The sequence below is a fragment of the Otolemur garnettii genome, unplaced genomic scaffold (assembly GCF_000181295.1).
Source record: "Otolemur garnettii isolate 467f Iridium unplaced genomic scaffold, OtoGar3 scaffold00025, whole genome shotgun sequence".
NCBI classification, from domain to species: Eukaryota; Metazoa; Chordata; class Mammalia; order Primates; family Galagidae; genus Otolemur; species Otolemur garnettii.
Window position 1 is genome coordinate 17,498,053 of NW_003852420.1, and position 13,255 is coordinate 17,511,307.

The window sequence follows — 13,255 nt, forward strand, 5'->3', positions numbered from 1 at the left end:
AATTTTAAATGTCACCTAACAAAAGGATATTTTGAGTTATAAGTTAAAAAGCAATTTTGCACTAAAATTCAGTTTAATAAGGTCTCTATTCTATCTCTCCTTCCAAAACTGTGTTTCCCAGGTACCCAGGCCACCTAGTTCTAGATCTTTGCATGTGTTGTTCATCTTTTTTCACTTGCTAAATTCCAGCTTATCCTTCAAGGTATGAGACCAAAATCCATCTCCTTAGTCTAAGAGAACACACTGGGCCCAGCAATGTAAACATCCTGTGCATTTGGGAAGGACTGAGCTTCAGAGTCAGGCAAAACTGGCTCTGACTTCCAGCTCTGCTGCCATATGGTGGACCAGTCACTTTCCCTCTCTCAGCCTCGGTTTCTTCTGTCAAATGGGGTGACCTCCTCTCAAGGTTGTTGGAAGGATCATACAAGGCAAAAATGCAGATGTTTAGCAGAGAACACATTCCAAAACTGTGAATCCCCTTAACCTTCAGCACGTCATGTTCAGGGCTTCAGACCAGGAGGCCATGCCCAAGGGAGCTTGCTCTCAAATCTTCATCAAAGAGATCCCAAATGTTCCCTAGATCCCTGCTGGGCCTTAGAACTCTCATCCTCACCCTTAGCTAATCCAAATAGAGCTTGGTCCTGTGACCTGAAGCAACAGGTCCCAGCTCTGGCATCATTCCAGAAGATACACATTTCATCACACTAGCCCAGAGGCCTCCAGAATGGCCCAAGAGCTTAGGGAGAGAGGTACACAAGGTAGGAAAATGGGGTAAGCAAGCAATTACCTCCTGAGCCAGGAAGCGCAGTTTTGCCAGGAGCTTCTTGGCCAAGGTCAACTTCTTTTGCATGTTGCTCTGTCTCAGGCCCCATAGAAGCCACAGTCCTTGCTTTGCCAGCAGGTTCTGGAAGGCCAAGAAGAAAGCATGAGTGAAAGGCCCCAGCCAGGTGCCCCTGACTCCCTTTCCCAGGATCGTACGAGACTGTGCACTAGCAGTTTCCCTCGGCATCGATCCAGGGCGTTGGGCCTGGTCATTGTCCTGCGCTCAGCGCCATGGCAAAACTGTCTGCATAGCAGGGGAAAGTCAAAGGAAAGAGTGCTGACGCTTGAGGCCACTTTCCACAGAGAGGCCTCCCACCCCAGCCTCCCTCACAGCCCTCAGTCTGGCGCTCTGCAGGGACTCCCTTCCTCATCTAAGGATGGTCTCTGTTTGGACCATTCCCAAATCCATCAAAGTAGGCCTCACCTTTGAATCCCAGATCTCACTTATATTTAACTAGCTACTACCTAGGCCACCTCAAGTATGGCCCAACAGCATTGGTGCTCCCTGCAGGCTAGTCAGAAATGCAGAATCTCCGCCCCATGCCAGGCACTACTGCATCAGAATCTGTTTATGCCCTGGGGCATTCCTAGGTAAGTCTCAGCCTGTGATTTAGTCTCCACTAGGTTCACTTTCATAAAGTGTGAACATCACTTGCCCCAACCAAATGCATGATCTCTAGTGCCCCCCTACCCACCAAAAAAATAAAACCCTGCTTTATCTCCAAACTGCAGGCTTGACTCAGCGCCCATAGCTCAGTGGTTAGGGCACCAGCCACATACACCGGGGCTGGCAGGTCAGAACCCAGACCAGGCCTGCTAAACAACAATGATGACAACAACAAAAAAAATAGCTGGGCATTGTGGTGGGCGCCTGTAGTCCCAGCTGTTTGGGAGGCTGAAGCAAGAGAATGACTTAAGTCCAAGAGGTTGAGGTTGCTGTGAGCTGTGACGCCACGGCATTCTACCACGGGTGACATAGTGAGACTCTGTCTCAAAAATAATAATAATAATAATAACTACAGGGTCATCCTTCACTGCTCTTTCTTTATCTCATTCCCCATCGTTTTATTAGCAAATTCTTTACACTCTACTTTCAAAAAAATCCTGAATCTAACCACTTTCCCCCCTTTATCCTTCTCCAGGACCTCCCTAGTCCAAGCCACCATCATTCCTCACCTAGGATTACTGCAGGGGCTTCCTGTTCTCACTGCTTCCGGCCTCCCCCTTCCCTGTAGAAGATTTTCAGTACAGCACCAAATGCTCTTTTCTATACTTTCCAGACCATTTCACTCCTCTCTAGTGGTTTCTCATCCCAGAATTTTAAAAATCCCTAAAATCACCTAAAAAGATCAGGAGCAGTGGCTCAGTACTTGGGAGGATCCAGGTACTTAGGAAGGACCACTTGAGACCAAGAGTTGGAGACCAGCCTGGCAACATACCAAGACCCACACCTCCACAAAAAAAAAAAAAAAAAATTAACCGGACATAGTGGTGAGCACCTGTAGCCCCAGCTACTGGCAAGGCTAAGGCAAGAGGATCACATGAGCCCAGGAGTTTGAGGTTGCAGGGAGCTAGGTTGCAGGGGGCTATGATGATGCTACTGTACTCCAGCCCAGGGAACAGAGATTCTATCTAAAAAATAAAAATAAGGGCTCGGTGCCTGGGGCTCAAGTAGCTAAGGCGCCAGCCACGTACACCCAAGGTGGCGGGTTCAAATCCAGCCCGGGCCCGCCAAACAGTGCCGGCTACAACCAAAAAACATAGCCAGGCATTGTGGTGGGTGCCTGTGGTCCCAGCGACTTGGGAGGCTGAGGCAGGAGACTCTCTTGAGCCCAGGAGTTGGAGGTTGCTGTGAGCTGTGATGCCACAGCACTCTACCCAGGGGGACAGCTTGAGTCTCCTGTCTCAAAAATAAATAAATAAATAAATAAATAAATAAATAAAAATAGAGTGGCACCTGTGCCTCAGTGAGTAGGCCACGGGCCCCATATACCAAGGGTGGTGGGTTCAAACCCAGCCCCGACCAAACTACAACAAAAAATAGCCGGGCATTGTGGCGGCTGCCTGTAGTCCCAGCTACTCAGGAGGCTGAGGCAAGAGAATCACCTAAGCCCAGGAGCTGGAGATTGTTGTGAGCTGTGACGCCATGGCATCTGTCTCTAAATAAATAAATAAAAATAAAAAAACTGCTCTCTAGCCGGGCATTGTGGTTGAGTGCCTGTAGTCCCAGCTACTCAGGAGGCTGAGGCAAGAGAATCGCCTAAGCCCAGGAGCTGGAGGTCACTGTGAGCTGTGATACCACAGCACTCTGCTGAGGGTGACAAAGAGAGACTCTGTCTCTAAAAAAAAAAAAAAATCTACTCTCCTCTCACTTCTGTCAGACATTCTGCCCTTCCCTCCCTTTTTTTAAAGATAGTCTCACTAAGTTGCCATGGAGTTGAGTGCCAAGTACCATGCCATCATAGCTCATAGCAACCTCAAACTGCTGGGTTCAAGTCATCCTCTTGCCTCAGTTTCTTGAGTAGCTAGGACTATAGGCGCCTGTTACAATGCCCAGCTAGTTTTTTTATTTGTAGAGATGGGGTCTCGCTCTTGCTGAGGCTGGTCTCAAACTCCTGAGCTCAAGCAAACCACCTGCCTCAGCCTCCCAGAGTGCAAGAACTATAGGCCACCACTCCCAGCCAGACCTCCTCTCATTTTCCAGTAAACAATACCATCTACATAGTTGCTGCAAGCCAAATCTTGGTGGGGTGGGGGGGCCATTCATGATTCTATATTTTCCTCATCCCCTATACCCATCTGTTAGCAAGTCTTGAGGTGTCACCTCCAGCTTCAAAGTTTTGAATTCATTCCCATCACTCCAACTGCAGCCATCCTAGATTCAGTTCATCAACATCTACCACCTGGTTTATGACAATGCCCTCTTTAGCAATCTCTCTGCTTTCTCTCTCACACCATCCCTCCCCCACGGGTCCTTTGAAAGGGTGAATATAAGTTAGAACATCTCTCTTTCCTTTTCAAAACCTTCTGTGTACTTGTAGATAATAATTTGGAAGAAATAAAAAGGAAGAAAAAGAAGTAGGGCGGCACCTATGGCTTAGTGAGTAGGGTGCCGGCCCCATATACCAAGGGTGGCGGGTTTGAACCCAGCCCCGGCCAAACTGGAACAAAAAAATAGCCAGGCGTTGTGGCAAGCACCTGTAGTCCAGCTACTTGGGAGGCTGAGGCAAGAGAATCGCCTAAGCCCAGGAGTTGGAGGTTGCTGTGAGTTGTGTGACGCCATGGCACTCTACCAAGGGTGATAAAGTGAGACTCTGTCTCTACAAAAAAAAAAAAAGAAGAAGTTTCTTCGGTTTCTCATCTCCCTCAGGGTAGAAGTCATGGTCATTACAATGCCCTAAGAGGCTCCATATGATCAACCCCCAGAGTCATTCTTCCATGCTGCCTCCACCCTCATCTACTCTGCTCACATGGCCACAAGCCACACTAGTTCCCTTGGTGTTGATTAAACATACCAGGCATGCTTCTACCTCAGGGCCTTTGTACATGCTGCCTGGAACATCCTTACAAATATGGTTTGCTCCTTCATCTTCATGTCACCTTCACAGTAGCCTCCCCTCCATGCCCCTTCTAAAACTTCAATACCTCTCTCTAACACTTTCTTGATTTTCTCTTTTAACACTTATCCTTATCCTACTTACAATATTTCTGTCTCTCTATCACTTGGTGATTATCTGTGTCTCCACTCAGCCCCACCCCACTCCCTACACCAGAATGTAAGCTTCAGGGATTTTTATGGGCAGGAAGGCTTTTTCACTGCTATTTCTGTGCCTAAAACAATGTCTGGCATAGTAGATGCCATAAATATTTATTGAATAGAGACAAATAACTCTTTGGAGAAAAGGATCAGAAAAACACTTAAGTCCCTGAAGCAGACAATGGGATTCAGAGCAGTGACAGTCAAAGATGACTGGAACACATTTATGTGGTTACAGCATAACCTGGTAACTAGGGACCAGTGGATGAAACAGGAGAGAAAGGACAATAGCAGAGCTAAATCCTCCAGTAGGTGAGAGGCAATGAAATCAAGATCACAGCTGTGGCTATTGGAGCAGGGTTACTCCCTCCACTCTGGCAGGAAGGAAGGGGCATGGATGGAGGCAGAGGGGGCAGCATGGTGGCCTGGGTGGGGGAAGGTGAGGCTCCTATTTTCTCAGGAAGTAGGAGAGAAGGTCACTAGCTGGAACAAGTGTGGAGGAAAGTAAGAGGGGAGTTCTGAGGAGACAGGACTTGCTATGATCCTCTAAGAGTGGGAAAGGGAGCACATTTGGAGGAGGAAGGCAGCCCAAGCACCAGAGGATCTGGGGATGGCCTAATGCCCAATAACCTCCATCAAGCTCCTTTGATAGGGACAGTCATGTCCTTCCCTCTATGCTGTAAAGTGCTAAGGGAAGCTGTAAGCTGCCCTCGGGTGCAAATAGTCATCATGAGTCTCCCTTCTCTCCCTCACCCTGGAGATGGCCTGGGGACAGGAAGCAATGGGCCTGGCTCTCAGCTCACCTGCTCCCAGCCACCAGCTCTTCCAGAGTCCTCTTGAGCCGTGTGCAGGCGCCTGGCCCAGGCCTGCGCTGCAGTGTCTCAACCTCCTGTAGCCCCTGGTCCTGTGTAGAGAGTTGAGAGTCCTGAGGGTTCCTGACCCTGACCTCCTATAGACCACAGCCCCTGATCCCACTCCAAAAGCACTTCTTGGGTCACCCTCCTTTGGTAACTAGGGACCAGTGGATGATATGGGAGAGAAAGGACAATGGCAGAGCTAAATCCTACTTTGGTTCCATTTGGGTGATGGTTCCGTTTTTCTAGTCCCCTCCTGGCCCACACCTGTCTCCTGTATCCAGCCCTTCCTGGATCCAACAATTCTGAATCTCTGTCCTTCTACAACTTCTGGTTTCCTTGGTTTGCCCAGAAGCTATACTTTTTGGCCTCTGTGACCCCTGACCTTGCACTAATATCACAGGTGATGAGCCTATTCACCCCGTTCCAAAGGTCCCTTCAAAGGCTGTGTTGTCCTTGCAGTCCCTGTGGCCTGGTGTCTCTCAGGGGCACCAGCCTTGTACTCACCAGCCTTTCTGCCACTTCGCTCACACAGTTGCTGCTATGCAGGCGCCATGTGTGATCCTCCCAGCGGCTCCACACGTGCACACATGGATGCGGTGACGCAGGGGCAGGCAGAGATATGGCCTAAGCCAGGTGGAGAAAAGCAGAGGCTCAGGGGGACATTCTACGTCTTTAGAGATCTCCCAACACCCTCCTTTCAGCCACCAAGAGCACTTACCCACTGCCATCCATGGGCTCAGGCCGCTGAGCAGGGGTCCCCAGCTCCTCCTCCTCTTCCTCTGTTCTGGCCCTTGCATTGGACTCCAACAGAGGCTGTGCATCCCCCACAGCACCCTCAGTTCCCTCCCAGGCCCTGGACCCTCTGTCCAATTGCTCCTCACGGCGACCAGCGCAACCTGCCTCAGGAGCAGCAAGGGTCAGCAGGCCTGCCCTAGGCTGAGGGTCAGACCCCTTCCTCAACTGCCTCTGCTTCAACAGAAGTCAGAACCCACCCCTTACTGAAGGCCAACAGCCCTTGCCAGGGGCCTAAGGTCTGAAACAAGAGTAACCACCCTCAAACCATGACCCCCAAGGGTTTGGCTAAACCACACACCAATGGAAATCTCGAAGCTGATGGGCTGGGAGGCCACAGCAGGGTCAATCATGGTGGCCTCAAAGAGCACACCAAAGAGCAGGAAGTCTTCGCAGGGCATCAGGGCATTCTGGGGAAGGGAGTCAGGCTGGAGTCAGCCCCCTACACTATGCATAGCCACAACGCCCACAGAAAGACACTGTAACCAAGGCCTAGAAGTCACTGCAGGTAAGCTACCTCCCTCTCCACCCCTGCAGCCCCAAGGCATTGGCCCTGGGGATTGGTCCTCTCTGGCCCATCCTTAATGGGTCAGCCCTCCTTCCCTCAATGTGTGTATGTACACTGAAGCCCATGTGTACACTCACTGTACTCCACTCAACCCCCCAATTAAGACCCCCTTCATGGTGTTTAAGGCCAGGAAGTGGATTATACCCTCCAGAGCTGAAAGTGGTCCAGCCCCATTTACTAAGCCCCAGCCCCCACCTCTGGCAGTGGCAGCAGCTCCTCCACCTCCGCCTCCATGGCACTAGGAACCTCAGCCCCAGCCGCACTAGAGCTGGCATCCACGTGCTGTGGAACCCCCGTTGGCATCTGACCCCGACTGGCTTTCTTCTTCTTCTTTCGGGTGAGCCTCAACAACCTGGACCCATGTTGGGCCTGAGGAGGCTCAAGTTCAGCTCTCCCTTCTAACACCTCCATGGATATAGCCACCAGAAGGCGGCCTCGGAACCAAATGCCTTGGCCAAGGCCTTCATTGAGACTTTGAAGACCATCCCGGAGACCCACACTGGGTGGTGAGCCATAGAGAGGCACCCAGGCTGGGCCGAATGTGGGGTTAAAGCCGGCTGTAGGGAACAAAAACGCTATTTTGGAAGGGAGCCAGAGGCAGGTGGGTACTAGATCTATGAACCACACCTGTATGGTCTCTAAGTGCTGGGAAAGTAGGAGCAGGGCAGAATCTCAGCTTCAGGTGCCCTAAACCAGCTCCACTTCCCAAGGCTACCAACCTGCAGCTAGAGGCAGAGCTGGAGCCCTAGAGGTGGAGATAGGGTTGGGACTGAGCTTTAGGTTATCCCTTAGGGGCCTGGGTAAGAGCACCTGGGTGGACCCTCTTCTTTCGGTACAGGAGAAAATTCGTAGGAAGGGCAAGGCTGGACGTGGGGCTGGAGTCAGGATTTTGTTAGGAGGCCAAACCGAGGATGGGTTTCAGTTTGGGGATGATAGGTTTGGCTCTAGGGGGCAGGGCCTGTTTGGGAGCAGCTTTATTTTAGTTGGGGGGGTTCTTTTCTATTTTTATTTTATTTTTTGTTCCTAGAATGGACAATGCTTCCTATGCGGAGCGTGGTAGCGAGGATGAGGTTTGCAGTTGGGACTGGGACATGGGGCAGAAGCAAATCGAGGCCGAGTTTGTCGCCTAGACTCAGGTCAGGACCCAGAAACAGCCACCTGCTCGGCCTGGGTGCGAGATCTGCCTCAGGTCCAGCACGTGCGTGGCGAGTGCCACATCGACTAGGGGTGCGTCGTCCCGCAGTTGCAGACGAATACTCCAAGTGAGCGGCGGGAAGAGCTCCACGAAATTCAGCTGCTCGTTCCACTCTGGCGCTGTCGCCTCGCGGCACACAGATGTCTCACCCTGAAGGCGGCGGTAGCCAAGACGGGCGGAGGGGGTCAGCGCAGATCTGTCTCTAAGCAGCGGCACAGTGGGCACCGGGCGGGGACGACAATTACCTGCTGGCCCAGGAAAGACACCCGCACATAGGGTTCCATGAAGATTCGCTGGTCGTGCAGGGCGCGCGCCAGGCTGCCCAGCAGCCCCTGGCGCAGCGCAGGAAGCCCCTCGGCGCGGTACACGCGCACGCGAAGTCGCGCCCATGGCCTCTGGGCTGGCACCCGGCGCGGCAAGAGCAGGTTCCTAGGGTAGGGGGCACTGAGAGGCTGGAGCCTCGGCCTCTCCCCTTCTTCGGGGCCTGGAGTCCATGCCTGGTTCTAGTCTTCCCTTCCCCCTTCACCCCAGCTCACTTCTCGATGTCCGAACTGTGCCCTGGGCCCAGGGGTGGCAGCGAAGGGGGCATATCCCCGCGGGTCCTCACGGACAAAGTGACCTTGACAAAGCCCTTGGTCCCGGCGCGGGTGTCCTGGGGATCATGCAGAGGAGCCCATTTCTGGTAGAAGTGGCCATCTGGGGGAGGTGAGGGCCAGGGGTCAGGGATGCAGGAGGAGGTGGTAAGGCTGGGGCTCCCGTCTGGCGCAGCGGGAGTGCAAAGAGTTCAGCCTTGGTGAGAGATGGCGCTCTCAGAAGTTAGTGCTCAGGAGTCGGTGCAGCGCCCCAGCCCAGAGCATCAATTTTCCGGGTCCTTGTCGGTGCAGGCAAGTCTCAGTAAGGGGAGGGTTTAGTACCTGGCTGGTCCAACGCGATGCCCAGGTCCATCCTGAAGGTACCTATCCGAGTGGCCATAAAGGGGAGGGTCTGCGAATGGAATGCCTGGGGGAGGGCGTGGTGTTAAGGGGGTTAGTCTTGGAGATTTCTCGTCTCCCCTTCGCTGAGGGAGACCTCCCATTCCTAGCCCACCTCACCTTAATCTCCAGCAGCAAGTCTTGCAGGCGAAGCCGGGTCTCATGAAATTCGAACAAGAAGTACTGGGTTGTAGGAGTGAGAGGTTAGATGTGAATAGCTGAGGCCAGCTTACCTCGACCCTGGGACAAAGAGCACCCTCCTTTCTCGGCCCCCCAGCCTTTCCCTCCAGCCACTGCTCATCCGTAGGCTCAGTTCCACCCAGGCCACGCCCCCTCTGGGGACAGTTCCTATCTGGATACCACCCATTCCCTCCGATCCACCCTCTTCCTTGGTTGTGCCCACCTCGTTGTAGAATGGGCAATTGGTGCCACGCTGTGTGGCAGTCACTCGGCGCTGCTCCCCAACCTGCACTGCCACATACGGGTTAATGTTCACTCCCACCAGTTTCTGAGCCTCCAGCACAGTGATGCCCACCTGAGGGGTGCAAAAGGTGGAGGAAAGGAAGCCAGAGCTGCCTGAGTAGAGGGAGGAAAATGTGTCCCCTAGTGTTAGGGCCTGGAAAAAGAGCAGTACCTGGAAGTCTTGGGCTTTGGACATGTGGAAGGGATCCCTGCGGGCCAGGTTCCGGGCTCGGCTGCAGAGAAGCTTAAGCTCAGCTCCCACTTGGCCCCTTCCACACACACACACACAGACACGCACACTTGTATGATGCTGAGAACAAGATCTTCTCTCCCTCTGAACTTTTGGATTCTGCGTCCTTCAGGTCTTGTCTTTGTTGTCTCCATCTTAACCCTTCACCCAGAATTTGACTCATTTCCAGAGCCCTGAAACTATTCATTCATTCATCAAAGATTTATTGAGCACCTACTATGTGGGATCACTGTCTTAGGCACCAGGACACTCCAGTGAACAAGAGACAAAACTCTTTGCCCTCATCCAGCTTTAATCACCTGCATGTATGTGAGCCAGTATAACTATGTGCAGGAATGTGGCAGTACTCCAGGGTATCCACACTTCCCAAATACCCTGGGCCTGAGTGTTTGTGAGGGTAGATGGATGTGGGTCTGAGCAGACAGACTCACAGGTAGGGTGTGGGAGTGCTATGGATACAAGTTACCTCTTGAGGGGGCTGAACACAACCCCTGAGAGCTCCACATCAGGCTCATCCTCCAGCTCCAGCTCCAGCTCCAGCTCATTGTCCTCATCATCCTTCTGGCCTAGGCCTCGAGCTAGCCTGCGGCCCAAAACCACTGCTTGCTGCTCCAGCTGGGCCTGCCCAGGCCTGATAGGAAAGGCCCTTAAAGGACATGTCTGGAACCTATCTCTCATCATCTCTCCAGCATCCCTCAACTTCTGGACCTTAGGACTGACTCAATGGATCCCAGGACAGACTCCTAATCCTGGGACCCCTCTAATTCCAGAATTGACCTCTAATTCTAGGGTTGACCTATCACCCTGGAATTAACTCATTACTAATCTCCAGACCTGGGACTGACCCCATTTCACTGGCTCCTAATCCCAAAACTGACCCCCACTGACCTCAGGTCATCCCCCTACACTTACTCCAGCTCCTGGAAGCCCACATTGGGGATGATCAGCTCTGAGCTGGGGAGAAAGGGAAACAAGAGAGAAACAAGCCTGACTACAGAGCTGCAAGCCTATTAGCCCACATCCAAGGGGTCACAGTACTGGCAGATCCAGATTGGAACTGGGTACCACTTCTCTCTCTTGTTTTTTTTTTTTTTAGAGACAGAGTCTCACTCTGTTCCCCTCGGTAGAGTGCTGTGCTGTCACAGCTCACAGCAACCTCCAGCTCTTGGGCTTAGGCGATTCTCTTGCCTCAGCCTCCCAAGTAGCTGAGGTTACAGGGGCCCGCCACAATGCTCAGCGGCTAGGTACCACTTCTCTCTTTCCAGCGCCTGCCTAAAATGGGGCCACCAGGCCTTGCTAAGGTAGCTGGAGGTGGGGGTTACCTGTCAGAGATGGATGCCCCAAAGTCCTCCTCTGCCCAGGCCCCAGTAGCACCCTCTGCGGGCTGGTACTTCAGGTCAAGCTCCACCTGGATCTAAAACCAGATATAGTGTCCTCTAGGGCCCCTTCTAACTGTCCGGAGGCTAGGATAGGCCCAAGGACAACACCTTTAATTCCATCCATAAGGAGAGACCCTCCTGGCCTGCATCCATGGTACTTTGTGAATCCTCTCTAATGGGTTAATAATGTTGACTACTCACAACCTATGAAGAACTTACCATGTGGCAAGTTACCTCTTGAGTGGGCCAAACATGAATCCAAAGTTCCCTCACTGATCTTGGAAATCACTGACTGTGGTCTTCATTGCTCTGCATGGTCTGGCCCCACCAGCCTTTCCAGCTTCATCTCATCCTGGGTTCTGCTTCTGTTCTGCACCCCAGCTGTGCTCCTCCAGGACACTGGGGTTTTGCATAAGCCTTTTCCTCTGCCTGGAACATTTTACCCTCCTACTTGATTAATGCCTATAATCTTTCAGGTCTAAACTCAAGCACTATTTCCTCAGGGAACCTTTTCTGAACCCCAGCTAGGTCACACACCCATGTTGTACACTCTCTCCCAGCTTCTTTTGTTAGGTAGGACCAAATCTGCAGGTGTAGGCCAGGAGGACAGCTCCTAGGGGCGGAGAAACTGGGGACCAATCTGAGGAAGGCACTGCAGGAAAATGTAGTTAAAACCAGAAATCTGAGGTTTTGAGGTTTACACACCTGTGGAGCATATGTGGCTGCAATCTTGTTGTTTAAGAACACCTGTCAATCATTTGGTAATATCCTACACCTCCTGTAAGCCTACCCCTGGACCAAGCCAAGTCCTCGACATCTTTCTCCACTTGGAGGAGACTGATCCACTCCTCTCTGGAACATATTTTCACTTAGTATAGCATCCTTTTCTGTAATACAATTCTTTGTATGGAATTGTTTCCTGTTTGTGATCACTCCATCACACTGGCACCAGTCGATTCTTCCAAGCAAGGAGCCAAAGAACCAGGACAATAGTCCGCCAAGAGGCTGGGCCTGACACTTTGTGACATGTGCCAATGACTGTTTTGCACTGATTTGTGTGAATTATCTGTTTAATGTTTGCCTATCTTTTTAGATAGGGAACTCCAAGGAGGCATATATGCTCAGCACAGCACATGGCTTATAATAAGAGCTCAACAATGACAGATTGAGTGAAAAATTCAACATTTTGTATGAATCCACATTATGTAAATGAGAAAACAGCTAAATAACTTGTCCAAGTTCTTAAATGGGAAATGGCAGATCTGAGATTTGAAGCCAGGTCCATGTCTACTGGACTGCAAGACATTCTGTGAAACACTAGAATAATCCAACCAGGTTCATCTTTGTCTCCCATAAGATTGAGCCTGCTGCAGGGTCAGGGAGCAGCACAGAACTACTTGTCTCCCCCATGGCCACACCCCTGAGCCTCAGAGCTCAATCTGGTTCTTGGCATGTGGGACACTGGAAAGACCCTCAAGGGACTACTGACTCTTGACTCTGGCCACCCTCAGTGGGGAGCCTTGGTACCATTTCTGTCGGGTCTCAGGTTTTCCCAAGAAATGGGACTTTCAGGCCTCAAGCTGGCAAGCTGGAGGATTGGGGGGGACTCACCGGGGACACTCAAAGATTCTCATCCACTAGGGCCTCCCGTAGCACCAAATGCCCAGCATTCTGTAGCTGTTGTAGGGAGATTACTAGGGTCCCCAGAAGCCTACGGGAGTGGCATAGAGCAAGAATGACCCAGAGAAAGTGCACAAAGCCACCCCACCCATACCTACATTCTGGTACCCCCAGGCCTACTCACGAGAAGCTAAATACACGACTACAGTTGACCACCTGCACAGAGAAACTCGCCAGCCAGTGGTCCCCCATAGTGGGGCCAACGGAGCAGCTAGGTATAAAAGGAAGCTTATGACACTCAATGCTGAGCTGACCTTGACTCCCAATTCAGAGCCTATTCCCATCCCTGAAACAGAAGCCAATCCTCCAAACTCGGAGCTAACTCTAGAACTGGTCTTCAAAACTGGGAACTGATTCCCCCAACATGGGGTTGACTTCAAATTAGGGCTGACGGCTCGGCGCCTATAGCTCAACCGGCTAAGGCGCCAGCCACGTACACCCAAGGTGGCGGGTTCGAATCCCCAGCCCGGACCCGCCAAACAACAATGACGGCTGCAACCAAAAAATAGCCGGGCGTTGTGG

The 13,255-nt window shown here is 51.9% G+C and overlaps 1 protein-coding gene across 1 annotated transcript in view; it reads right to left on the reverse strand.

The window, feature by feature from the left end:
• Nucleotides 1-13,255, reverse strand: part of LOC100960267 (fer-1-like protein 4) — a 37,486-nt gene that overhangs the window by 23,429 nt on the left and 802 nt on the right. The window contains 21 exon segments of the mRNA XM_023512138.1: nucleotides 788-904; nucleotides 979-1,066; nucleotides 5,383-5,483; nucleotides 5,941-6,029; nucleotides 6,032-6,060; nucleotides 6,155-6,332; nucleotides 6,530-6,638; nucleotides 6,992-7,353; nucleotides 7,955-8,141; nucleotides 8,237-8,420; nucleotides 8,528-8,687; nucleotides 8,906-8,990; nucleotides 9,083-9,145; nucleotides 9,366-9,497; nucleotides 9,597-9,657; nucleotides 10,141-10,305; nucleotides 10,587-10,628; nucleotides 10,997-11,088; nucleotides 12,665-12,764; nucleotides 12,858-12,902; nucleotides 12,904-12,944. Of these exon segments, the coding sequence (XP_023367906.1) occupies nucleotides 788-904; nucleotides 979-1,066; nucleotides 5,383-5,483; nucleotides 5,941-6,029; nucleotides 6,032-6,060; nucleotides 6,155-6,332; nucleotides 6,530-6,638; nucleotides 6,992-7,353; nucleotides 7,955-8,141; nucleotides 8,237-8,420; nucleotides 8,528-8,687; nucleotides 8,906-8,990; nucleotides 9,083-9,145; nucleotides 9,366-9,497; nucleotides 9,597-9,657; nucleotides 10,141-10,305; nucleotides 10,587-10,628; nucleotides 10,997-11,088; nucleotides 12,665-12,764; nucleotides 12,858-12,902; nucleotides 12,904-12,944 (2,430 nt within the window).